Raw genomic sequence first — 27892 nt, forward strand, 5'->3', positions numbered from 1 at the left:
CCCTGGTGCGGACCTGCACAGCCCAACAGAGAGACACAGCAGCTGCCCCGCGGGTCACTCACAGAATTAGAGCAGCAGAGAATGCATACTGGCCTTTTTGAATGAAGTGATAGATGATGCGAAAAGTCCGGCCCTCTTCAAATTCCTGGTTTTAAAATCTGGCCCTTTTGAATTTGTAATTGAATAGCCCTGCCCTAGAACAATGAAGAGTTCCTGTGGTCCGAAACACCTTATGGCAGGCTTTGGACTTATTCTGATATGACTCAAACTATATCAATTTAAATATTCTAAGCTCAAGGGGGTAAATACTCATGCAAAACACTTGAACAGAGATTTGCATTACTGTCTGATTCCCCAACAACAGACAAAAAAATCACAATTTTTAAACATGTGTTGAAAAAATTAAACAAAAGATTGATTTTTCAATACAGTATTATACCTGATCGTGTGTGCCTGAACCTGTCATGTTGGTTTATAACAGTCTTTTTTTCTCTTAGACCATCTTCTGTGTGAATTATAACTTTATTGTGTCATTAAAACATTTAATACAACCCTGCGGTCCGTCATGTTTAGGTGAATATCCTTTGGAATTAGTTCCGCTTTTACCAAAGATTGATTATTTTTTTGATCAATATTTGTAGCCTGTGCGTCAACAAGTTTTAACACGGGAAACGTTTTTTTGTTTTTTTTTGCGTTGCCATAGCAGCATTTTATATCATAATAATAATAATAGTCCAGGCGATATTACGTTTCTCACGCGAGATTTGGAAGTATCACAAATTTAATCTTTTGATTTTTTCTTCTTCTTTTTTTTGCTCAAGTACAATTAGTGAGGAAGTGGAAGCAGTCACAATGACTGTGTGAATTTTAAATGATTTCGTGTAACTACATGTATTTTGAAATTCCCTCACATTTGCTGTTCCGCTCTGACGTCACACCCCTCCCCGCCTTGTGACCGGCAAACTCCAGAGCCAATCACCACACACCATCTGTCAACATGGCGTCGGACTTCAGGTGGAGATGTGGAGTGCTCCTACTTTGCACTTATCTGCTTTGTATTTCGGCTACGGGAAGCAAAGAAAAGGCTCAGAAGAAGAAGGATATCCGAGACTACAATGACGCAGATATGGCACGGCTCCTGGAACAATGGGAGGTACGTTAGCATGCTACATTTCATTACAACAGCCTGAAGACATGAGCTAGCTACAACTGACAAGGGTGATGCATTCAGGGTCCGCAGAAAAAGTACAAAATGAAAAAACTTTCTGGCAATAGCGAGAATAAATTCCTGAATTAGGAACGATGTATTCAACTAATAGGTCTACAATTATAAAATGCAGGCACTGAGAGTAAAGGGCTCTGTTTGTGTTACGTTAATGAACACAAACAGAGCTTAATGATAATTGAGTACATACGGCTCCCAGGTTGCAGCTCTGGTGTAGTTGAAGCAACACAATCCTCCAGCAGCAGCAGCAGCAAGGGCTGATGGGTTTTCTGCTCCACACTGGCCATGATGGGGATGAAGGAGCCAAGAGGGAAGCTGGTGGATTGAGCCGGGACTGAGAAGTCATCATTCATTAGTCCAATGTGGAACACAAGTATTTCCGTTAATGCATTACAGGAAAACAGACGTGGATATGTGACGTAATGCAGAGGCCTAGCATCACTGCATTTATAAATGTTAATAAGTGATGTTATCAGAACTACTGTTTCAAAGTCCAAGACAAAAACAGAGACTCATTTGGATTTAATAAAGTTGATGTGAACACAGAAACAACGTGTTTTTTGCATTTAAATTAGAAATTAAACGCAGTTCATGGTTGTGTGTAAATACAGTAGTGTCAAGTTAATAAAAAACCTTACATAAGTCTCATTTGGTCTGATCACTGTTATCTGAATACTAATACATTGTCTGTTTAGGAAGTGTAATTAAGAGGAAGTAGAAAGTACTAAAATAGCTGGAAAGAATAAAAAGCAGAGTCTCCAAAAAGGTTTTATTAATTGTTTTACTGTACAACACAACAAAGTCAAAGTCTTAAAGTAGTTTTTATATATATATATATATATATATATATATATATATATATATATAGTTAAACTGTTTTTATAAGTGTCTGTCTTTTAATAAAAAGCATCTCAAACCATTCTTAAAGGGTACAACTTAATAGATTGACTTTTTACTCGATACGTAATGTACATGACTGAATTAAGAGTGATATATTACAAGGTCAAAATGCAGAATAAAAACAGCCAGCAACTCACTGATTTTCCCAGTGTTTCATCACATCCTGACTCTCTTAACATCTCACAGTACATATTTAATATGTCCTCTTTGTTCCACAGGAAGATGATGACATTGAAGAAGGGGACCTCCCAGAGCACAAGCGGTCTCCTCCTCCCATCGATTTCTCCAAGGTAGACCCCTCCAAGCCAGAAGAGCTGCTCAAGATGTCCAAGAAGGGCAGGACTCTTATGGTGTTTGCTACAGTGTCAGGGGATCCCACTGAGAAGGAAACAGAGGAAATCACAGGCCTGTGGCAGGGAAGCCTCTTCAATGCCAACTTTGATATTCAGAGGTAGTCCTCCCAATCCTCACTGAGCTCGTTTAGTATAAACAAGTCATTTGATCAGGAAGGCTAACTGCAGTAAATACATACAATAACTACAATGAATAAGTTATTCTCCAATCCTCTAAAACATTGGTAGTAGGTAGGTAGTAACACATTAGGTTTACAGACCCAATCCCACATTTAAAGCCACCACTCCAAAACCTACTTTACATTTAAAGTGATGAGCAGAGGCTGTTGTGTATCCAGTTTGTAGTCTTTCCTGGTGAAGAAATGTCTTGCAGTCAACTGAAACACAAACACACTTATAAGCCATAGTTGCTCAATTACTAAAAACTCAAGTTCTTGCTATTGTTAATAGAATTTTTGAACGGCTCCTTTAATATAAAAAAAAAAAAAAAACCCTGCCTGGCCTGACCTTAAAGGCCAAGCAGACTCTGGTTACACACACACACACACACACACACACACACACACACACACACACACACACAGACAAATAATACCGGCCCTTATGTCATGTGCCACCCTTTGCTAAAGAAATACGAGCCCCAGGATAATGTTGACGAAAAAAGTGAGTGATAGAAGCGTGTTAAGTGTTTACTAGAAGATATTTTTTATTTAAAAGTAAAAGCAGTTTTTATAAACTGTAGCAGTTTTTATAGATATTTACAGAGGGAAGCCTTAACCTTATAAGGTTACTAATATTCATTTATCATATAGATGTAACTCACTCACAGCCTGGCCAGTGGTTGCTCTTAAACACTCATTATCATGCTCACTCTGTCGCTCTGCTGACACACACATGCACAGTGGTGGGAAATATCATGAATAGTTAATGTTTTACAGCCCACTAACATTTTTGTCCTGTTTCATCTCCTCAACGGAAACAAAATATATGCGTCTTAAGCTTGTCAAATTCTCGTCTTTGTCATGGAGAAACGGTTGATGAATAACACTTATTTTTGTATTTTTTGTCAACAAAATGAACCCTGATTTACCTGTCCTCCTGCAGGTTTGTAGTGGGCTCCAACAGGGTGATCTTCATGCTGCGAGATGGCAGTATGGCCTGGGAGGTCAAAGATTTTCTCACAGCCCAGGAACGCTGTCAGGATGTCACTGTGGAGGGACAGGTATTCCCTGGTAAGGCCACAAAAAACAACAATGACAAAACTAAGATGCAAAATGAGGTTAACGGCAAGAAAAAACCCAAGAAGAAGTCAGAGGGCAAGAAGCCTGACGTGGAGGGGAACAGAGCCAGCCATCTGAAGCAGGAGCTGTGATGGACATGCAAAAACACTCTTTCTTCTGGCCTTCAGTGATAAGAGTGAACTTATAAATCATGTTGGGTACATTGACCTAAACTGCTGAGCTGGTTTAATGAGAAGTTTTCTGTTTGTTTTCTCGACCTCACAGCAGCAGCGTTGTACTGGCATTTTTGAAAATCATTGTTTGAGTGGTAACCAACTCTTAAAAGTTACCATGCTGTCTGATTATCTAGATTTGTTTCTGTTGCTCATCACCAAATGAAAACCAATACATGCACACTTTCTCACTTTTATAGAGGAGATTATGCCAAGCAGCCTTTCAGATAGTTTTTTCTTTTCTTTTTTTTTCTTTTTTAGGCAAAAGCCATGTCAGGTACAGTAATTCATTTTCCAGAGCCAGAATGATTTGTTCTTTTTATGACAAATAGAACAGCAGTGCATTCTGTAGAAGTATGCGTCTTCATGACTACCCTTTGAAAACTGGACTTCAACTGCATCCCCTTTCTGTACTGTCTTTAATCAGATCACGTGCTGTAGGCGCATTTAGGTAATACCAAACTCCTGATCATATCAGGCAACTGATTTATGTTTGGCTTTTTTTCAGGTTTTTACATGAATTTGTTTTTCTGATGTCGAGGTTCTGCCCTGTGTAAGGTTTGGTTAAAATTCATGTCATTGTCAAAAGTTGATCCCAAAGTATAACTCACATTTTCTGTTAATTATTCACTTTTTTTAAATAAACATTTTGTCAAATAATCTGATAATGATAATAGCTTTTATGGCATTGAGATCCAATTTCATTACATGAAGCCTTTCTGGCCATTTGAAAGAACACAGGTTTACAGCCCTTCAAAGTAATGACTACATACTTGAAAACTAGACATTGACTGCATCCACTTTCTATACTGTCTTTGATCTGAAGACTGTTAATCTTCTTGAATGACCAAAAGTTTTATAGGAATAAACCTGACTGTGCTTTGTTCTGAAAGGATTCCCTTTCAAAGAGGCATTAAAGTCAGTGATTTTAAGGATAATGATAAAGGAGAACAAAGCAATCTTTTCATTTCTAGACTAGTGTTCCCAGTAAGTAGACTTTTCAAAGGTGTTTGCATTGGTAGTCCATAGAGAGGCTTGTACAAACAACAGTTCATCAGAGGGAGAACTTGAGTGATAATAATTCAAACATGTTACCAATTAAAGAGGCAGTTTCACTTGAAAATAACACACTTTGTGTAACAACACTCCTGATATTGTTTCAAAAATGTGTGAGTTTTCATGTATGTTAAAGCCCCCAAATAAGCGAATAATTTGTGCAAAGGAAAACCATTAATCACGACATTCCTTGCATTCCATTAGGGTCCTTCAGTGCTTTGGGCCCTAAATGTTAGATATCCTTTTGCAAAGAGACAGACCTGGCTGTAATCTGTACCGCAAAGGGGCGTCTGTGGCTCAGTTGGTAGAGTCAGGTGTCTCTCAACCAGAAGTCTGGGGGTTAGTTCTCCCACATGTCTTAATCTATGTTGCTCCCGCTGCATCAGAATCAATACAGAACTGTATTGTCCAGCACTCACCTCTTGGCAGAGTTTTTAGTCCATCATCCAAAAACACTGGCACATAATTGACTTTGGTCCAGCACCGAAATGCTTTTGGACACCACCCCATGTTGTCCCGTGTTGTCCACGAGACATAATCTCAGAAACCTGTTTGTGAGAGCCCAACTTCTACTGTGCAACACTTTTCAACCCACATACTCAGCTCTGCTGCTCATCCCACAAATGCAGGTCCCTTACAAATATGGCATCATTTAAAAGGGAAATAAAAATAAGATTTATTGCCAAGAACAAAGAAATAATCTTCCAAAACAAACATTTCTTATGCGTATTGTTGCTCTGGTGTTGAAATGTTTCTCCCAGTTTATGATTCCATATCACATATTCATGCCACCACAGGTTGGGCAAACCCACTCTTGAAAGTCTGACTCTGACCTTGCCTTTGGCATTTTTTCTATGAAAGTAAGCAGGATGTCATAATTATTGGTTTGGATCCATTGAAATGCTGGGAATATAAAGACTCATGTCAAGTTTTGTGTTTTTTTCTTGAAGTATGCCCAAGAAGATGCAGCTGTACGATGATTTCTATTTAAAGAAGGGGAAAAAACAGATGTAAGCTTCACTCAGTGACATTTAGACAAATTGTTCAAGATTAAAATGATTTATTTCTTCACAATAGTCCTTTAAAAAAAATCAGATTTCATGTGGCTTTATTCATTTACAAGCCCAAACAACATATACAACACATCCATTTGGTGTACAGTCAAAACAAGCCAACTTACCAAGAGTCATATGCATGTTTGGTACAAATGCTTTATAATGGAGCATATGCGCTCGTATAAGCTCCATGCAGTATACATACAGGCACATGCAGTATACATACAGGACAATAATAACATTACAACTAAAGAGAAGTCCCTATTTGATTTGGACCAACTGTGTCTGTACAATAAATAAGTATAAAATATATCTCTTAGTAAACTTTAGATTTGAAAAACAATTCAAAACATACAAAACACTGAATTACTGCTACACCTTCCGAAAAAAGACCAGCTATTTCGGTAAAGGGAATTCTTTCATGACCAATTATTTTTCCATCAACTTTTTGTTTGGTTGGTAAATTGCACATTTAAAAATCCACACATTCAGTGGATATGTTTTTCAATATTTTATATTCTTAAGGGCTTCTTGCTGGTTCACCCAAAATCCCTTACAGATGGATCACAAACACCGATACAAAAAACAACGACATGTAAGCAACATTACAATATCAAATGTTAACAACCACAAGTCAAGAAGATAAACAAGGAATGTTTCTGTATTTTTCTCTCCTCTCTCTTTAAATAGTTGAGAAAAAAATGCACAATGGTAAACAAGTCAAGTATTACTGCCGTCACATATCACAGAGACCTGTATGGGAAAGATGCACCTACACCACATTTAGCATTAGTTCATTTTATATAAACTATTATCACCCAGGCTTGGAGAGAGATATTGCTGTTTTTTAACTTAAAGGCTCAAAGAAACACTTTTTACCAGGTTGTTCAGAGAAAACTGTCATTATTATTCATGACCATGGACAGATTTAGAGAGTCGGTGCACAGACAGGCCTCTAACCCCTCTGATATGGTGGGAAAAAATAGTTAACTACAAATGATGCAGTTGGCCGTTTATGTCACAAGGAGCTAAAAAAAGACAATACTGCACACTTCACTAATTTATGTTTTCGCAAGATAGCTGGATGTGGGAACAACTCCTTCAAAACACTGTTTTGTGTCCTCCAATGAACAAGGCAATATAATTGTGAATTATGACTTAATCAGGGTGCCGTCATGTTTCTGCAAAAACAAAATTCTGATTGTGTTCATTCAGAGATTAGTTAGAGTAATTTACTGCAGATCTGTGAGACTGTGTAGCTTGCTAACAGAGAGGTTGAATTGCTCTAGCAACACTTTTAGTTTAAAGATCAACTCTATTTGTCTAATGAAGTTGATCTTTAAACCCCTAAGTGTTGCTAAAGCCTTTCACTCTCCATGCACCAAACCAACAGCACTGTCATATTGGTGTCCTAATGTTTGATTTACACAGCATTGTGGCGTTGTGAAAGCAAAAGATGGAGGATGTGTAAACGAACAGGGCAAGCTTGCTCTCCCATTTAGCCTGTAGAGGCCTCTTGTTCTTATCACTTTGTTGCACCTCTGATATTATGGCCAATGCTGGCTTGTTGAGTTCTCCCTCACCATTTTGCCTTCATGCAGTTTACAAAGACAGTGAGGCCAGTCTGTGTAAAGGTGCTCATGTGAGCTGGTGCACAGTAATAATGCTTCTCTAACAACCCAACAGAACAGTTCACTCACAAACTTGATCAATGATTATCTCTAATAAGGTCTGTAGTGACAGCCCAGTTTTTCGCACACACACACAAATGGCCACTGTTAGCCACGACTGTTAAAGGGCTGGATGACTTCCAGCTGAAGGGTGTTTCCAGCTGTAAGCCCTGTACGTGAGGTTGTGTTTACACAGGCAGATTGTTCATGGGCAGTGATAATCGCTGTTGTTGTTTTGTTTGTTTTTTTAACCAGAATAACCTAACACAACCTACCAAGACCCATGGCTTAGAGTATCTGCAGTGATGGCAGTGTGTATTGAATGTGTACTTTGTGTGTCTGTGCATGTGCATGTGCTTTTAGGTGTTTATGGTGTTGATAGTTGGGGGGTGGGGGCAAGTCTGTGTCTGGGGGGGCTACATAGTCTTTGGGCTCTTCTCCCTGCTATGCTCACTGCTCACTCATAGTTTGAACTTGCGGACGACAGGCACAGGCAGAACTTGATGGATCTTGGCATGGTCTGCATCCACCTCCAGATGAACCCAGTCAGGTTTGAAGGAGCCCTTGAAGCCCACAAAAGCCAGTTTATCTGCAGGATGAACAAAACACAATAAGTGAGTTCAATTAAATAACAGGGTGTTCCTTGTGATTTCTTCTCCATAGCATCGTGGAGCTGCTAAAAACAGGTTCTCTGCAAAGAAACCCAAGAGTTGCCATTGGTACTGTCACATCACAGAAAAAAGCTTGTTGCTTTTGTATTCAATTGAATTTTTGGGATCATGTCACTATAACAGCAGTTGCTTCATTACTTCTCCGCTGAAGGCCCTGCTGGAAAATAATTGAGTTTCCCACTATGGCCACGTTGCTGTGAATTCAGATTCAGGGCAAGTCAAAGACATTGCATAACTTAGGTTTTTTATTTCAAAGCTTCTTGATTTTTAAGAAACCACACAGACAGTGGATACTGAAAATCTGGGGAGACATTGGTCTGTATTATGAGTTACATAACAGAAGATGACTGACACTTCCCAGTTAACATTTACGTTTGAAAATCATTAAAATGATAGAACAGGCGTATATAAATTCTAATAATAGCACTAATCTTGAACACATTGATATGAGCCTGATGTAAAATGAGCTGAATCTACTGTAGGCCTATTTGAGCCTTACAGCTGTGCAGCTCTGTTGTCATTTTCAAAGTGCTGTATCGTCAATTCAGTGTTGTGCCTATTTTTCCCATCAACAAATGAGGCAGTGAATTTGCCAGTATCACCAAAAGATTAAAAAGAGAGAAAAGACAAACTTGACTGAGTTTATAAACCTCTGCAGATGATACAAAATGCAGCAGCACGACTGGTCTTCAACCTTCCTAAAAGAGCACATGTCACTCCTCTGTTCATCTCCTTACACTGGCTCCCAGTTACTCTTCACATCAAATTTAAAACTCTGCTGCTCACTTAACAAAACAGCGTCAAAAACGTCTCCTCCTTACTTTAACTCTCTGATCCAGGTCTACACTCCCTCCCCCCCACTACGCTCTGCCAATGAAAGGCATCTGATCCAACCTTCACAACAGGGTCCTAAGTCTCTGACTAGACTCTTCTCCTCTGTCGCCCCCCGCTGGTGGAATGAACTTCCAAACTCCATTTGATATGCAGAGTCCTACTGCACCTTTAAGAAAAAGCTAAAGACCCAGCTCTTTATGAACACCTTCGCAAGTTGCTCAGATGCGACTAAACTAGAACATAACAGTGATGCCAACATTCAAGCTTCCCCCCCTGAGCGTGAAGTCACATCATGACATGACTTTGCTGGTCTGTTTCACTATTCAATTTAACTTTGATTTTTAAAGTAAGGATCTGATTTAATTTGTCATTTGCACATATTTTAAGTGAAATATTTGCTAGCGAAAACAAATTACAGCACACTTATTTTTCACTATTATTATAAATATGACAGAATGATGCAAAACTCTATTTTCTTGTTTGTTTCTCATGGACAGTGGATATGAAGAACATTTCTGTATTATGTTAAATTTACAGTCATGGAGGGATAGGAATCTCAGGATACAGGGAACCTAAAGTCAATAAGACGTTTAAACAATGGACATGTAAGCAATAAAGCAGTGCTATATAAGCAATATATTCAGTTTGAACATCTTGAACTCATAGAGTTGTCTTTTTCATTGAGATGCTGGATATGCTGCATGGTTTGAATTGAGCTGACGAAAAAAATAAAATCAAACAGACTGATAGCATTTTCTATGGAAAACTTTATTTGTATATAAATACAAATGAAATACTTCCTCTAAGGCTGTAGATATTAATTGGTCTACTCTATTCTAAGAATATTTTCTTTAGATATAACTATTCTTGATGGATGTATATTTGTAGGCAGCACGAGCTACCATGTCAGCTATTTTAACACTCATCACATGACACAGCTTACATTTTTGTTTGAAATAAATTACTTTTATCAATTTTTACAAGAAGGAACTAACTTTTTCTGAAAGTTTTTGACAATAAACTAGAATTATATCCTGAATATAATATTTATTTAAATCCCTGTAGGATATTAGTATTTTTATGTTGGAGTTGTTTAAGTTGGTACGGTAACCCGGTAGTTTTTCCATGACAAACAATGAAGTATTGCACCCAGAAGTTTTGGACAGCCCTCACTGTGGTGGAGCCTACTCGAGCACACATTTATAGTGGAAGAGTGCAGGAAGAGGTTGGAGAAAGGCTCTAAAAAAATGATTGTCACATCTGATAGAGCAACAACACCATCTACTGCATAATCCAGTTGTTGCATGCTGAAGCCCTTCACTGTGAGCATATGATCCCAGCAGACCTTTAGTACAGACATAGTTTACCTTTCAATTTGATGCTTCTGTCTGCTCCAAGTCTTTCTAAGACTCTAGTCCAGGATCCTCTGGTAACCAGACGGCCTTTCGATGTGAGGAGGACAATTGTACTAGAAAGAGAGAAAGATTACATCATTCAGGCTCAGCAGTCTAACTTATTGCAATGCAATTCAATTACTTTGCAGGCCAGTGCAACACTTCAAAGAAGAAAAAAGGAAAGTAAAAATAATAATAATAGTAATAAATAATATAATTTAGTTTATACTTTAGTGATTATAATACTAAAATATTTGATGCTCTTTAGATTGTGATTGAAAATTAAATGTTTACTGAATGATTTTTCACAGAGTGTAGTGATAATGTAAATAGTAATAGTGCGTTTGTGCAGCAGAGCAACAGGGTCTTACCCATTTCTCAGTCCACTGACGTAATTGTCGATCTGTGCAGGGATGCCCTGCAGGATGGAATTCCTAAAAGCTTTGCTCTCCCCCACCTTCCCATCATGGCCATCAATGACCGTCAGCTGCACCCCGTCTTCTGGCTGGTACAACTTCCGTCCGTTCACCTGTCACAACACAGCCAGTCAATAACTAAACTGCTCTGAGCTTGAAATGAAAACACTGCAATAATGTTGGTCAGAACACATTAAACATGGCAGAGGGGAAACACGCAGAGCTCTTAATTAAACAGATAAATTAAACATTTTTATTTGTTGAATTTTTCAGAACACTGCAAACAACAACAGCAAACTATTGAGAGTAGATGGCAGCTCCTCTTTGTCTGCAGGTTGAGAAGGCTCTACACAAACACTGGGACACTCTGCAAGGTGCACAGTTAAAGAGAAACCCAACCCACCACAGGTCCCCCACAGAGCACTCAGCATTAAACGGTTCTGCAGCCTACAGGCCATGAAACTGATCAACTCTTGTCTCAGTATAAATATTTATTAGTGCAACTGGCTCTTTTTTAATCCTGTTATTAAAGCATTACAGCTCATTACATTAAAATGTCTATTATTCTCCAATATTGCAATCATTTACTCAGAATGGTTTGTTATGTCCTCTATTCTCTTCTGATTTGAGTGATTACAAAAATATACTTTTTATGAGCTTTTATTGTCATATAAGGCCTCTAAGCGCGTCTCCTGATTAAGTACAGTTAGAGCTGGGGCAGAGGTGTTCTGCTGCCTGTGGACATCACACACTTTTTTATTTGCTTTTAAAGACAACAGGATCGCTCTGCCCTGTTCTGGCACACAGCTATATTATTTCAGAGAGGTTGATTACCAGGAACCCAGATCAATGGGTTGAATAAAAGATTCTAAATGCCTCATCAGAAAACACTCCTTACAGTAAATCTTCATTATTATGTAGCTGAAAAACTTACCAAAGGACCAAAATGAAACCATTGAGCTAACTCAATTTGAAGCATACCTAGGACACAAACACTTGGATGACCAGAAATGGTATTATATTATTTCAAACTATAAAAACCGACTTCATGCATTTGCTGTATTTGATCTTGATTTTTGTAGTTCTTAATTAAAATAATCTAATAATCTAATAGGTTGCTCATATCTCTTCAAATGGCAGAAAATGCTTCTGCAAATGTACTGACGAGAACTAAACAAGGAGATTTCATTCTATTTCTCTGTATGGGCTCATTGTTACAGACTGCCTGCTGTTGTAGACCTACTTGACTTCATCTGCTTCAGTTATTATAAACAGTCATACCTATTATGTTCATTGTTATTGCTTATATTAGGAATTTCTTTCAATATTACAAGCATTGCAAATGTACTTCTCTGCTTTTCCTGTCTTACAATTTCAATTCAGCTCAAGTCAAAGGGGCTTTGTTATTGTTGTTACTCATGCTAATCATGAGTAACATGTGTTTACATTGCCAGAGCTATAGTCAAAATAAAAAACAAACAATAAGAGAATAAATCTGTAATATTACTCTCTATCTCTATTCCACCTTCCTTGACCCAGCTGGTCACAGAGGATGGCTGTTCACCAATGACTTCAGTTCTGCCATTTAGAAGGACATTTTTTTGTTGGTGTGCCGCTGGTGCAAAGTGCTTTTGTGATGTTGGATCTTTCTACATACTAAGTACATTTGGTTGCCTTCTGTTTTTCTGTTGTCATTTGGCACAAAATATTAAAAAAAAGATCAAATGATTCTGTAAGTTCAGTGACGCATAACCAGGATACCTCAGCAAAGGCAAAGTCCTCCTTGATGTGGAAGAAGCGAGTGTTGTAGGACTCCAGTTTGATTTCAAGGAAGTGATCAGGTGAGTGCTGTCAGTACAAAAGCAGAGAAACAGAGAGTTAATACACATGATTGTCAATTCACAGTTTGAAGTCTGTTTCACTCCAATCAAAAAGATGAACAAATCAGATAAAAAAAACCAGCTGTATATGTAACTACAAGAAAAAGCAAATTATGTTTTTTTCATAAACAGGATGTTCATGTGTGACGAGGGGGCCTAAACCTCAATAAACTACATCATCTGACTTTGGTTAATTGAGGATTGTTTGGATTAAATTCATGAATTAAGTGCTCTACATGCAGTTCATCTGACAGGTACTTCACGATTGGCAAAGAAAAAAGAACACAGATTAGGATGTGCATTGATTAATAACAAATAGGAAGACATATATTCCAATGTCGTCACAAATAATGCTACCAGTTCATTTCAAAATGTCTTCTATTTTCTGCCCTCTTCCTCTTCCTCGACCCTTGAATAACACCTTATTCAACTTTGATCATAAAACTCCCCCAAGAACACGATGATTGAATTGAATTATATTTCTACGTCATCTGTTATATTTCATGTATTAAAAGCTTGATTAGCATTATGTTATTGTGCTTTACATGTTTTTTGTTCACCATCAATTGTTTTGGAAAAGTGCAGTATAGATACAATTATAATAGTATTATTAATATCATTATAGTTTGGTCACTAACTAACTATCTTATCGATTTATTTATTCTGTAGTAAGATACTTCATTTATAAATCCTGTAGTGTTATTTAAATAAAGGATATTCAGTGGCCACTGACCTGAAACAGCCAAAACCATGCACATCAGGAAAAAGGTGAGGGCATTTTAGAAAAGATATGAATTCAAAAGCAGATCCAGGTGTCCAAAACAGACTAGACAAACAAACACTAACCGTATTTTGTATAATTATTCAGAAATCGTATGAATAAATCGTATTTATTCTAAAAGGTCCTGCTGTAAAACAATCAAGCATGCAACAGATTTGTCACTTAAACACCTTGTGTAAAGGTTATTATAGTTCTCTTTTAACCAATCATTTAATGCTTAATGCTTATTTTATATTCAGAATTTTAAATTTTAAATAAATTGAAATATTGTTATTGCAGGATTTACTCTCATCATGAATTTAAGTGATTTAATAAAAATAATATAATAATACAAATTGAATATGAAGTTACTAAATTAAAGGAAGGGCTGGTCATTTTCTCTAGATCCACTTTTTCAGATTTTGGTTGAAATTGTCTTTAGGTCCTGACAGACATTAATTATGCATGTGCCTTGAAAAAGGAACGAAGAAAACCTGTCATCTGTAGCAGCTTTGTAAGCCTGTAAAAACTTTGACCAATGTCTGTCACGAGGTACCAATCTGATGAGCCAATCATGGCCTCTCACCAGCATGGCATTGGGTGTCTTTGTGGGCATAGGTGTATCCACAACAGGCAGCTCAGCGTGTCGGGGGTAGGCCTGGGCCATGCAGTTGCTGGGTGGACTGCCTTTAGGAATGACAGCTGTGATCTTCACCCTCTCACAGCCTTTGACAGAGCAGAAGGCAAACTGTTCCCTGTCGTTATGGGCTTTCACCTTCAGGAACAGCAGGCTGCAACACACAAGGGTAGAACTTCAGACTTCATATACATGTGATTCATTCAATTGGCAGTTAAAAATGTATGAAGTGAAATGCAGACATGTCATGTTACAATTATGTTTTCTCAAGCCTTCTACCAGAACTACCAAACTCCTTATCTTCTAATAATGACCTCTGTGTCTGAAGATAAGGACTCACTTTTAATCACCAGTAAGCATCTCTTAATAAAAGGAAAAACACACATATGAGAAAGATGCCATATAGAAAAGAGGAACAGAGTCTCTTGATAACGACATGATTCTATTTTCAGATGCTGAAACACATATGGTTTTATGTCACTCATACAGAACACAAACATTTGTATCTCTGCCTCTAACTGATCACATATAAATTAGCATTGGACAACAGGAAATGATTGTATTTCAACCAGTGGAATATATTATACTCAGAGAATGTGGTTATTCCTTATATAAATACACTGACATCTACATTTCTTCAAAATGTTTTCTGATGCTCGATAATAGTGTTAAGACAAGATGAGACAAAAAAGACAAGTTAAGATAGATCTTATTTATGGACTATTTGTGAAGTTAAGTTGATACAACAGCTCATAGTAGGATGTGGTGGAATTTCTTTACCTATGTATTAAGATTTAAGTGTACAAACATCATTATGTTTATTCACTGTTCTCTGGTGTCAGTCAGACCTGATAGAGTTCAGCTGTGACTAGAAAGCAAGGACAGCTTAGTGTGTTGAGGGTCTTCCCCTTTATATCTGCATGTTTGGTAGACTTAGTGTCTGTTCCAAATTGACATCACAGATTAGTCTAGGTCAGTGTGACTCTGACGTCGATAATGTCTTTTCTATATATTCAAAGGCTGTCGAAGAGTTTGGGAGAATTGGCATGGCAGGGACACAGCATCAGACGTGTGCTTGCTACTCCATCTCTGCTCTGGAGTATTCTTGTATGTATAAACTTTCATCAACATAAGCCATCTGAGTCAACTGAGTCTTATTGTGTGAAGTCAAGTCTTAGTAATTTCCTCAACAAATAAGAGACAAGAGCGATCACGTGGTCGACAACAATGCACAAAGGGAAAATTTAATCAATTTTTTTTTTAAATAGGATAAAAAATGATAGCAATGAAAATAATAATAAATCCAGTGTTTGGATGTTTGGAAAATTATGTTATACTTGTGGTGGTGGGGTGGTAGTGACAAAAATACACCCCCCCCAACCCCCCCACACACACACACACACACACACACACACAACAGAAGTACAAAGAAAGTATAAGAGTAATAATAATTGTTTAAATTGCACTAAAACTGTCCCTTCAAGTTAAGTTGTTTTTTCTCTCCACTAACTAACCTGAGGTAAAAAGTTGCAATCTAAAAACTTGCTACCATCAGGTAAAGGAAAGGAACTTTTTAAACATCAAATTTAAGCACCAGTTTATGCCTTCTCTAAACCCCCGTGTTTTTGTGATTTAATGACTTAACCTTGTGTCCTCCTTTGTTCTTGTCCAATGATAAAAAGCATTTATTTGAATACATCGGATAGATGGATAGATTAACAAACATGTGGACTTGAAAAGTTCTTGTGCTTTTACACGATATTTCCCTCCAGAATTTCAAAAGCTGCAGCTTTGCACAAGAAGTCTTTGTATAGTTTATATGCAATTTTTTATGCCATGACGGGATTTACTTTAGTTTTATACATATACACAAAATGTAAGCAAACTTATCATACTTAACTTTGTGTGTTACTCAAGTGTGTTTGTGTGTGTGTGTGTGTGTGTGTGTGTGTGTGTGTGTGTGTGTGTGTGTTTGTGTGTGGTCTGACCCAGTGTCTTCCTCCCAGTGGTAGTATCCCCTGGCCAGGTGGGAGTGGTTGATCTTGTCCCTCTGTGTTGTCCTCATGAAGACGCCGGTCTTGTGGGTCCTTTTGGTCAGACGGTTGTGGATGTCAGAGATGATGGTGAAGTTGGTGCCTTGTGGGTAACAGATGCCCACACTGATCCAGTCATTTCTGAAACACAACAATCAACATATTGTACTGATTACAGCCAATCCACTTCTTACAGCCATGCTTATACTATAAATAAACTCTTCTTTCATTTATCTGATGAAAGTCATATTTCATCAGCTGTTTCCTTAAATCACTTGCATGATTTGAATGTGAACTGCAGAGGGAGCCATAAGAATAAAGTTGATAACAATGTAATGGTGTGGCTCAGTTCTGTTCATGTCAGGATGGGTTCATGCCATAAAGAACAGCTGATGTGCTTTAAAAGAAAACCAGCCTTTAAACGGTCTCATGTCTCAAGGTTATCTAAATGGAGGAGCTTGAGGCAAGGCTCTCTTCATATTTGTGGAGAACAGCCTCCATCAGTTAATTTGACCAGGGTGACCTCAGGAGCTGCCCTGTGATTAACAGATAAGGAGGATCAGAGTTCAACATTAACCAGGTCATTAACCAGGTCAGCTTTAGCTCTCAGTGTCGTCATCCATAGCAGCTTTATGTGAAACTGCTCCAATACATCTTATTGTAAAATATACAGCACAATGGGAATCCCATTCAGTGCGTTAAATGTATCTTCTGACATCAATGAGAACATTGCTCTTGCTCTGTTCTGTCAGAGTCACTCACAGAAGTCCCTTCACAGCTCTCAAAATGTGGCGAGAAACTATGCTGAATTGAGAGTGTCCTTTCCAAAGAACAAAACCTCGACATGCTTTGCAGAGAAGACATGTTAACCCTTTGTGTTTCCTCAAACTCAAACAAAGATGAGAACCATTAAACACATTGATCTACAGCTTTAAGTCATGTGACTGACACAGAGGTGAGCTCAGGAAAGCAGAGGCCACTATTGAACACTGTGGAGCTGCAGAACTGAACTGGAAAACAAAGGTCAGTTAGGCTTTTTGTTTTCAGGCTGATTTTGTCGCTGACTCTCACTTACATGGCGTGCTGTTAGGACACGGTGGAGTTAAGACGGTGGTGATCGATCAAAAAATGTTCTATTATTTGAAAAGAATCAATCATGGCCCCTTTTAAGAAGTCGAATATCTTGGCATTGTAAAAAGCTTATGTTTTTTATTTTTATTTATAGCTTACTGGATAAAATTCACTTCAGTTAGGCTAATCATTACCCGAATGAACTGATTAACTGTCCTTCTGAGGTTAACGTCTTGGTTAAAGTCTTTATATGTGATTTTTTGATCCAGCAGATGTCGCCCTTGAGCACCAGCATGAAACCAAAACAACTTGCGCTGCATTGTTGTGTTAGCGTGCTAATGCTAGCGATCTTTATTATGCTCGTATCTTCACACTACATGTAAATTTACCTGAAATGAGCGTGATCTAGAAACGCAGTTAAGCAGTGAGTACAGTATGTTATTCTTCTTTTCTCTAGTCCCTCAATTAAACAACTTTTATACACGAGGGGAGGAGTCAGCCGGCCATCCAGGCGATGTAAACAAACTGAAGATAGGACTCGGAAAACTCACAGAGTTATTTTCAGAGGATATACTTGATTTATATTACATTTAAGTGTGAAAAATCACATATAAAGCCTTTAAAGAAGTTTTGTATTTGTATTATCAACTGTGTCCACCTCTGCCTGAATGCAAACATGTAGGCTACTATCATCTTACAGTCAAAAGGTTTCAAATATGCCTCAGTCACATGTGCCTTTTTAAGCAAATGTCCAGCTTATTAGCTCTGAAGGGTCTTCTTTCTATTGTGAAGGGTCTAGGGGGCATAGTGTAAAAAGAACGACTGACTTGTTGAAGTTGATGAGCCAGATGGTAACCTCAGCAGGCGCCGCCTGGTCCCAGTGGATGGTGTATCCTTTTGCCAATGTAATGACTGGCTGGAACTGCTGGTAGTGTTTCCTCTTCCCGAGAGCTCCCTCCAGTGTGAGGGGCCGATCAGGGTACTCATTTCTCACAATGAGCATGTCCAGGTATGCAGGGTTACGTATCTGAATGTAGATCTGAAGGGAACATGGCAATGTAGTTACAAGGCTCATTCTAATATCAAGAGAAATAATGAAGTTCAAATAATAAAGGTCAGTGTGAGTAATGTGATGTACGCCTTTATACCTAATGTTGCAAACACAAGTAACAGCAACAACCAAATGCTGGTATATAATGGTGAATTAAGTAAACAATGATATTTCTTAGGAACATTATCAAAGGTATGTACTTCTTCATTGAGGAGTTTGTGTTGTAATTTGAATGAATGCACAACAGTGTATCATACTCCTGACCTTGAAAACGTCGTTAATGATATTGTGTTAGTAAATCTGAACCTCTTTCTCCCAACACATTTCAAAACAAGGATGTTAGAATGTGTGTGGTGAACCAATAACATTGTGACTGAAAGCAGATTTGTATTTGTGTCGGCTTATCTGTAAGCATAAATCTGTAATCTATCACACCTGTGCGTAGCGGCCACTGCAGATAGCCGCCCTCCAGTCAGGCACATGGATGCAGTCAGGATGACGGAGCAGCCAGTTGTCCTCCTTGACCAGGAACGCTCCGGGATATTCGCTGACTGAACCATCGATGTCGTGGAAGATGGTGGTCTTGTCCCCGTCCATCTCCATCTTGTTAAACCAGGGTCCCGGCTCCCCAAAAAACACACGAGATGTGATCTGAAGGAGAGACAGAGGGTGATAAACTCAAACATGCTTACATCAGTATATGCTAATTATTACATTATTTATGACAGTACCTGAAATGTTCTGTAGGTGCATAAGCACATGAAATAAACATACATACAGTATAACTGAGGCTGCCTGTATATTTAACCAATAACAATTCAACAATACATTAAAGGCTTTCTATGTGATTTTTGCGAGTTGTTTTGGTTTCTTGCTGGTGCTCAAGGGCGACATCTGCTGGATCAAAAAATCACATATAAAGCCTTTAAAGGAAGAATGTGAGACTTTTTGATCCAGTAGATGTCACCCTTGAGCACCAGCATGAAACAAAAACAAACTGCTGTTTGGCCACACCTCCTCCACAGTGAAGCCTCTGTTCTCCACCAGCCGCACACCTCCATCCCCTGTTCTGTTAGCAGGCTAATGCTACCACACTAGCTTCATATGGCACATAAAGTGACACAGAATGGCTGTGATTTAAACAAAACAATAAGCAGCGAGGAGGCGTGTGTGTTTCTTTTTCTAGTCCTTGACTAAAACAGCTTTACACACGGGGACTCAAGCTTCTCACTGTAGACAGTCATGACTCAGAGAGACATTTACACAGGATATTCTTAATTTCTTCTGTATTTACGTGTGAAATGTTGCACATTCTTCTTTAAGTACATGGTTTAGATTTGCTGTATATCAAACTGTTACAGTTTGATATACAGTACTGTTAAGTATTTGGGGTCCTCTGGTGGTCAGAACAGCTCCCTTTGTAACTTCATGTTTGTCAGTTGAAATAAGAAAAAATACTTTGCTTACAGGGTGAAATTATTGTTTTGTAGTACAACTAAACCAACAAACAGGAAACAAAGGCAGGAAACATGAGAGGAAAAATAAGAAGATACTGGTCTAAGCCCCAGCTCAAAATTCTCTAGCCAAAATCACCAAGATACAGAGTGACTTAGAAACTCTGCAGTTCTCTACACCGAACAGACTGACACCTTCATTTTTTTGCTTTTCCAGTCTCCTCTATAAAATTTGACAAATAGTGGAATGAATAGGTGGGTAGATGATTTCAGATGTAACCCTTGAGCAATGGTGCAACACACACATGTTGAGTTAAAGGTTGAATGTGAAACAGGTGCTGACTCACAGGTACGTGGTCAAAAGTGATATTAGTGACGTTGTTGTTCGGGCAGCTCTGCCAGGAGTTGTTGAGTCTGAAGCCAAAGGCACTGGTGTGTCGCCCGTCTAGTGCTGTGTATTTTCTAAAAGTACAGTTCTGCATGTTGATAGGCCCGTCGTAGATCTGCATGCCCCGGATAGGAAAATCACTGCAGGGAAACACACACACACACAAATCACACACACACATTCATACATGTACTCCTCTGAGAAATATATTTTTTAGTATTCTTCTTAAAAAACAGTCCAAAAAGTAGGTGGAGGCGAGGCTAGTGGATGAACATACATCCCCTTCCTCATTTTGTAAGACTAGAAGCATGGGTTGAAGTCCCTCCTATAATTTAGGTCTCACTCAAGCACCGAGGGGTGAAGAACCTTTTGAACATTTTTCCAAACTCGATTGTATTTTAAAGTACTATTCTAAACATGCTGTGAACATGATATGGAAATACAATTGTGATTTTGTCTATGTTTTACTCTATCCACTTTCCTATATTCCTAAATAAATGCAAAAGCCCCCCCCCCCCAAAAAAAAGCTGTAAGCACTGGTACCTGACAATATCGCTAGAGTAGAAGTTCCAGGAATACCAATTTCTGCCCTAAACCTGACTGTACAACACTGACACTACCAGATTACCTGGGGGTCATGCTCAAACATATGTGATGTTCAAATGGGCAAACACACTACAAGGATAAAATAACGAACCATAACAAGATACTAATGTGTTTTTTATCATATACAATATACAGTAAGCATGCTTTACAAAGACATCCAAAAGCAACAGTGTGTTTCTTTCAAGCTGCAGAGTTGATTAATTGTAAATGTAAATGGTGGATGAGAGCTGAGTTACCCTTTTAAAGCAAAAAAAAAAAAAAAGAAATAGGGACATTTGTGACTTACATGCCATGTGGCAGGGTTCTGCCAGTAAAGTCAGAACCACCAGGGCCCCAGATGTGGTTGTCAGGCAGGGGCCTCCCACGATTTTCACTTTCGCCAACAAACAAAGAATTTATCACCTGCTGATGAGAGCCGTCATCGTCTGGGAAAGTCCCTCCACTGCACACACAAAATGGGAGAGTTACAGTGTGAAGGTGTAGGAGCAATTATTTAACTTTGATTTAGGATATAAAGTTTAAAAAAAGAATGTATTCTAATGAAATTCAATACAGTGGAAATCAAGTTTCTATTCTTGTAACTGTGCTAGCAGACAGGCGCCAGATCACCTCGTGGTTATGTCAGACGCCACATATACAGAGGCTACAGTCCTCGTCGCAGTGGCTGTGGGTTCAAATCTGACCTCAGCCCTTTGCCGCATATCATTCCAGACTCTCTCCTCCCAACATTGCCTTTCTCTCCTCAGCTTATTAATCAGCTTATTTAAACCATGATGGGGTAATGAAGGGTCAATAACAACCACAACAAAAAATATGAATTCACAAGTTAATTAAAACAAAAGAGTGACCACCACAGAGCAATGTGCCATAACCCACAGCTTAGAAAAAAAAACACTTAAATTAATTATTTGTTCAACTTTTCCTGAGCACAATAACCCTGACTACTACTTTTAGAAATATCTGAATGTCATAATAATAACTTGAGAATATAAGTGTAAATATAGCCTTTGTGACATCCACAAAAGTCTCTTGTCCTTTAGAGTCCGGTGCTCAGCCGGTGCCATCTTCAGCCCTCGATAGGCATCTCAACAACCTTATTGTATATGTGTTTCTATCTGCAGGCCTCTGCACCTAGTGGGCAGTTACCTATGCTCATTTGGAAAACGGGCACTCCCTTTCAATTTCTGAACACAAAGTGATAACACAACAGCAAAGAATTCAGTCATTTAAGAACAGGTCGGTGAATCTGACAGAGAGAAGTCTTAGAAATCCTCTTTAGAACAACTTCAAGTTTCAAAAAACTTCAGTTTCAAAAAACTCATGAAAATAAGAAGATATTGGTGAATGAGGCCCGTTGTGTAAACTTACTTACAGGCGTTTGTGTGAAATCCAAGGCACCCAGCCATTTTTAATCACAATGAATCAAAATGCATCCTCAGCAGGAGTAAGAACATTGATTTAACAGGGTGGGGGTGGGCTTACCTTGCAAGAGTGAGGCCGATGCCATTATCAGCAAATCTAAGCAAGAAAGGGAGAATATAATTACTCAGAGAGTCTAAAATGTTATTCAACCTGGATACTTTTCTCCCTTTCAACTCACTGTCATCTAACAAAACCTGTGAACTCATAATGTTTTCTATCACAGTCAGTATCATTGAAAGTTGAAAAACAAAATCCATATAAAGATAGGTGGTTTATTTACTTGGTCAAAGTATTGCTTCATTTTGTGATACTCACTGGCAGTCATCCAACCAGACGTCCCCTCCTCTCAGCCAGGCTCCATGGTCCTGGTTCTTAAAGGCTACAAAGTGGTGGATAAGAGCAGGAATTCTTGGTTTGAATGGGTCAGCGTCCTGGTGAGGACCATACCTAAACCATACAGCAGTCCCACCAAAACAAAAAAAACAGAGTGGAAAAAACTTCATTAGCATTTGTTTGAATTTGCTATTCATTTAAGAGTGACACACAAACACTAAGGAATTATATCTTTAAGTGTGAGTACATTTCTCAATAGACATTTAAAAGCATAGAAATGTTGCAGAATTACAATAAAACATTTCTCATTGTAATTCTGCAACATGTTTTAGGTCAAAATAATAATTATGGTTATTTTGATAATGGGTTTCCAGTTATGGTTCACAGTTAAGGTGAGAGATTGTCTCAGCTGTTCTTTGCTGTGCTTGTATTTTAAACTGTCTTTTAAAATTGACTTCAGCCACATCGAAAGCTTTGACCATAAAATGAACTGCTGATGAATTTGTCAACAGAGAACAGGGCAGCGGTTGTGTTTGTGTGTGTGTGTGTGTGTGTGTGTGTGTGTGTGTGTGTGTGTACTTTTTTTAACATCTTCAATAGATGTTTCTCTAATCGTGGAAAGGCAAAAACCATGATCACTTCTATAATTAAATGAATTGTGCAACACTTGATCAGAGTTCAAGAGCGCATATAGCCTAGTGGTTGGTGCCTGCAGTGCGCCCCATGTATGGAGGTTAAAGTCCTCTAAACTTTCAGGCATTCCTCACTCTCTCTCTTCTCGATTTCTGACTCTATCCGCTGTCCTGTCTCTCAAGGTCGAAAAATACAACTGAACAAAACCCCCACTAGATCAGAGTTCCACCAATCAAAGAAGGTCAGAGTGTCTCCACAACACTCCTTTGCCTTGCTGTAATACATCATCAAGATGTATGAAGATGCATTTGGATTTTAAGTTCTGATAAAATGCATAGTTTGAGGAGAAGGAAAGTTATATTATGGATATCTTTTTTTTCTGCTGATCCAAGAAACAATTGGATCAACGACAAAAATCTAGTGATCCCATCCAAAAATATTGCCCTACTAAACATGATCCTTACAGAAAAACACTCACACTAAATCATACTGGCTTGTCTTCAGTTGGTAATACAGGATGTTTATTTGTCACAGGGTGTGCTGAGGAGTCTTACCTGGCTCCAATCAAAGACAGGAAGGGTCTCTTGTCCTTGTCGTTTGCCAGTGTAGTCTTAACTCCATTATCCAGGATCATACCGGCCTGGAATGAAAAGAACAACATGGCGTTAAGTAGTGTGGGATATTGATTAAAAATGACAAAGAATAAAGCAACGACATCATTTATCCTCGCCCCTTCATAATACCAAATGACTAACTAATACTAATTGTTTGTTATGTAATTATTTAAACCTTCATTGATTTTTTCCTTTAACATATTCAAATTGCAAATGTTTCACTCAGTCAACAATGAGTTCGTTTGCTCCTCTGAAACTCATTCAATGTGAAAGCTTTATATTCAGAGGTTGATCAGTTGTTGCATTATTAATGCATTTTTTAATGATTGCTAAATTGACTGCAGACTCCAAATTCTGTAAATATGAAGATGACGTGGATTCTCATATTTAGATTTGAAGGGTTGCTGACCAAGCTGCCATATTTGGGGAGTTTGACTCGACCAGTTCTGGGCTGACAGTTTGGGGATTTAATGGAATAAAGCTGCCAACACAGCTTGGCCTGCTTGGAGAGCAGATTGCATCTTAAATAATTAGATCCATGAAGAGCTTTCTTTAAGTCATGTTACTTCAAATATTCAAGCTTTTGTGTGATAGACTAAAACTAATGATCTATCCATTGACATTAAAACAGGACAGACTCCACACATCACCACAGTCATATCAACATCTATCAAGCTGTAATGGATAGGAGGTCAAGCCTGGCCCACACTAAAAGATTTGAAACATCTCAACAGATTTTTGAAACATGAAAAGACCCCACACATGACGACAGTTTTGTTTAACAAAGGATGACACAATCTACTTAAAGTTCACTGCAATGAAGGAATAGAGACTATTTTTAAACTCAAATCTTAACGAGAAAGTTTTTAACAACATATGAATGCACAATCCTGTATCTAGATGTTACGTAAAATTGTGATTGAAACAAATCTCTGAATAGTTTCCCTTTTTGAATCACAGACATCATTGTTGTGTCAGTACTCAACCTGACACAACCTTTCCACTCATAAACATCTTTGGGTTGCAGCCTGACATGAGTTATGCTCCTATTAGGATGATCTAAATTAAAAGTGAAGATGGATGGGTAAAATGAAATATAAAGAGAGGGGATCGCTTTTGGGGATGAGAAAATAAGGATATAACAACAACAATTTCCCTCTACCAGTGCTTCATAAATCTCTCTCTGTATGAGCTGAGCTGTGCTCGAGGCCTCAGGCGCCTCCCAAACTCTCATGTCCTCTCCATCTCTTCCGTCTCCCTGACTCTGTCCTCTTTCTTTCTTATCTGTTTTTTTTCCGTTCTTACTCTTTGCCTTTTGCTCTTCTTCTCTTCTTCTCCACTAACACTGTGAACTTGTTTTTCTCCATCCTTCGCTGTTAAGGATGGAGTGTTTCCAATACTCCATAGACATTGAAGTCAATGAAAAATCTCTGTCTAAACATAACTTTTGAAGTAGTGAGCTCCATGTCAATACACTGCAACAGCTTTTGTCACTCTTGCAGAAACAACATCACTAATCAGTTCAGACTTCTCTTGAATAAAAATAACATGCTTATAGGTAATCGGATAACAACTGCATAGCAATACATAAGATTAATTCTATACTTTAGTTATCCAGAGTCAATCTTAAAACCTATCTGCAAACATCGTCTATCCCCCAAACCCATGCAGGGCGGCTGTGGCTCAGTTGGTAGAGTTGTTGGGTTCGATTCCCAGCTGGGCAACATGTCCGATGTGTCCTTGGGCAAGACACTTAAGCCCGAATTGCTGTGTGAATGTGTTGGTGTGACATGCAGTGTAAGAGAGCTTTGAGTAGTCTGAAGACTAGAAAAGCGCTATATAAGTTCAAGTCCATTTACCATGTACTTCCGGTGCAGGCAGCGGATTGTTGAAATTTCCAGGCAAGCAATAATGTCTGCAGCATAAACTCTGTCATTTGTTGGTCCATTACATCACCAGTATAGCACCTGTTCATCTGGTTTTAGTGATTTCCAGTTCAACAGAAGATGAAAGTTACACATGGGCTATTTATTTAACAGGCCTTAATATCAACATCATGACGCAGACTTGTTCAGAGTAAAAATGTCAGATCGATCATTTATTATGTGTTTCAGGGAGTGGAAAGCTGATTGACTTTCACGAGTTGTTGCTGAAGTTTAAGTGTGTCTGATCTATATTGGTTCCAAATTTCTTATTTGGTTCTTTCCGTGATTTGAACCATCGACCCTCCAACACCCAACCCATTTCTACATACTAAACTACTGGTGCCCCCAAACACCTTTATTCTCACTGTGCTGCGTTTTTATACACTCTGATTAACCTCCAGCTTGTGTCATTTGAAGTTCATGCTATACAGTAGATTGTGTATTTGACAGGGACTAGCTTTATCCGTTCACCCTATAGGTGAAACATTTGCTTTTATTAGTTATTATAAACTCTTGCATGTGGTTCCAATGAATATCAGCTTTGATAATCTACATATATATATATTCAGCACAGCAGGGAAACATTCAATCATTCACTTGAGTGGTCTGTTAGGCTACTTTACGTACGGTAACTATTGCTGTGAAGATAGTGAGAGTGGGCGGTGCTTAATGTGGCCCAGGAAACATGAGCGGACACATTTCAAGACCAATGTGGACAAATATGTCCTAGACCACCTCTCTCTATATAATCCATCCTCAATGTCCTCTGGTGCATTTACACCTGCTGTCCACTTGTCAACTGATGGTAAATGTTAAATGGACTTGAGCAAGTATAGCGCTTTAGTCTTCCGACTACTCAAAGTGCTTTTACACTGCATGTCACACTGATGGTAGAGGTTGCTATGTAGTATCATCCATCAGAAGTAACTAATCCCATTCATACACCACCACTGAAGCAGTATTATCCTTTGTGGAAGCAGATTTTCAAGAGTCTCACTTGAAACAAAAACTACTCATTGCTTACTCATTAGTTTCTCAAACCCAACGTTGAAACCATGCAGCCAATACTTTTTGTTAAAGCGCACTACCGTGCCCTTAATGATTACAATTGTCAGATCTCCTTTATGACACAAGTTCTTAGTATAGACAAACCAATAATAGTAAATCACGTCATGTGAACATGAACACTGTTTATGTTGTTTTTGGACTGAATCAGTTTTGAGGGCTAAAGGTTATCATTTATCAGATTATTATGTCACATCATCAGGAAATCATTTTGTGTGTGTTCTTTAAAGCACTATTTCCAGCTTCTATATGAATTGGTAGGTTTGGGGAAAGCTTATGAAAGAAAAGAAAATAGTCCGGAAAGCACAGGGCTCGTGTTAAGAAGTTTTTTTTGGCACAAAAGGTAAAATTCCACTCTGCCTGTCATCAGACTCACCCTGTAGTTGGAGTGGGCTCTGTTGTTGGTAAATTGGCCCATAGGTGTGTGTTCAGTTTGTCCTGGAGCATAGAGCCCCTCTGAAGGACCGGTGGGAACATGGTGGAAGACGAACCAGAAACCTGTTTCCTGAAGGGTCAAACACAAACATGTCAATCTAAAGAGAGCATGCTAAGGACCATCATGGGCCCAACACAACAAACACATATTCACTCCCGCACACATCCAGTAACTCCATCCTCTGCTTTGAAACCACAAGTCTGTTTTCTGTTTTTCTCCTCAGGTATGCAAATTATAATAGTAATTACATGGAGGATAAATTACACTCCGTTCCATCTGACATATTCTCAAGAATTCCCAGAAGTGTGATCATAATTGGCATTCTATTATAGTGAGAATGTGGCAGTGCCAGCGTCTGTTGTCTGCCTGAGTCTGGAGTTAATAGAAGCACACATCCATTAATCTGGTCTGGCAACCTGGTAATAAGATAGACCTCGTCCTGAAGGAAGGGAGGGGAGTCTGAGAAACAGAGAAGCTTACCTCTGAGCCTGCAGCAGCACAGTTGATGAGGTTGTTATTGGGGTTGGCGATCCAGAAAGTTGAAGTTGCGCTGTGTG

General features: G+C 38.6%; 2 protein-coding genes across 2 annotated transcripts in view; one reads left to right on the forward strand and one right to left on the reverse strand.

Annotated features, from left to right (window-relative positions):
* The first annotated feature begins 978 nt into the window (after positions 1-978).
* Positions 979-5915, forward strand: mesd (mesoderm development LRP chaperone). Its single transcript, XM_020641428.3, has 3 exons — positions 979-1153; positions 2344-2576; positions 3583-5915. The coding sequence occupies exons 1-3, from the start codon at positions 998-1000 to the stop codon at positions 3848-3850; spliced, it is 657 nt and encodes a 218-aa protein (XP_020497084.1). The 5' UTR covers positions 979-997; the 3' UTR covers positions 3851-5915.
* Positions 5916-6078: 163 nt separating this feature from the next.
* cemip (cell migration inducing hyaluronidase 1) overlaps positions 6079-27892 on the reverse strand; it is an 82416-nt gene continuing 60602 nt past the window's right edge. Inside the window, exons 15-29 of the mRNA XM_020641427.3 lie at positions 27816-27885; positions 27276-27404; positions 23850-23935; positions 22645-22776; positions 22390-22425; positions 21194-21349; positions 20261-20441; positions 18895-19110; positions 18236-18447; positions 16293-16478; positions 14254-14458; positions 12789-12875; positions 10983-11140; positions 10585-10685; positions 6079-8301 (exon numbers count right to left, since the gene is read on the reverse strand). Coding sequence (XP_020497083.1) covers positions 8174-8301; positions 10585-10685; positions 10983-11140; positions 12789-12875; positions 14254-14458; positions 16293-16478; positions 18236-18447; positions 18895-19110; positions 20261-20441; positions 21194-21349; positions 22390-22425; positions 22645-22776; positions 23850-23935; positions 27276-27404; positions 27816-27885 — 2083 coding nt within the window. The 3' untranslated portion in view covers positions 6079-8173. The remainder of the gene's footprint in view (positions 8302-10584; positions 10686-10982; positions 11141-12788; positions 12876-14253; positions 14459-16292; positions 16479-18235; positions 18448-18894; positions 19111-20260; positions 20442-21193; positions 21350-22389; positions 22426-22644; positions 22777-23849; positions 23936-27275; positions 27405-27815; positions 27886-27892) is intronic.

The sequence above is a fragment of the Labrus bergylta genome, chromosome 3 (genome assembly GCF_963930695.1).
Source record: "Labrus bergylta chromosome 3, fLabBer1.1, whole genome shotgun sequence".
Lineage (NCBI taxonomy): Eukaryota > Metazoa > Chordata > Actinopteri > Labriformes > Labridae > Labrus > Labrus bergylta.

Bases quoted from the DNA above. Each gene is read 5' to 3' on its own strand.
- mesd (XM_020641428.3), top strand. From the start codon at position 998: ATGGCGTCGGACTTCAGGTGGAGATGTGGAGTGCTCCTACTTTGCACT. The intron at 1,154-2,343 runs GTACGTTAGCAT...TTTGTTCCACAG, and splicing joins GGCTCCTGGAACAATGGGAG to GAAGATGATGACATTGAAGA. The intron at 2,577-3,582 runs GTAGTCCTCCCA...GTCCTCCTGCAG, and splicing joins GCCAACTTTGATATTCAGAG to GTTTGTAGTGGGCTCCAACA.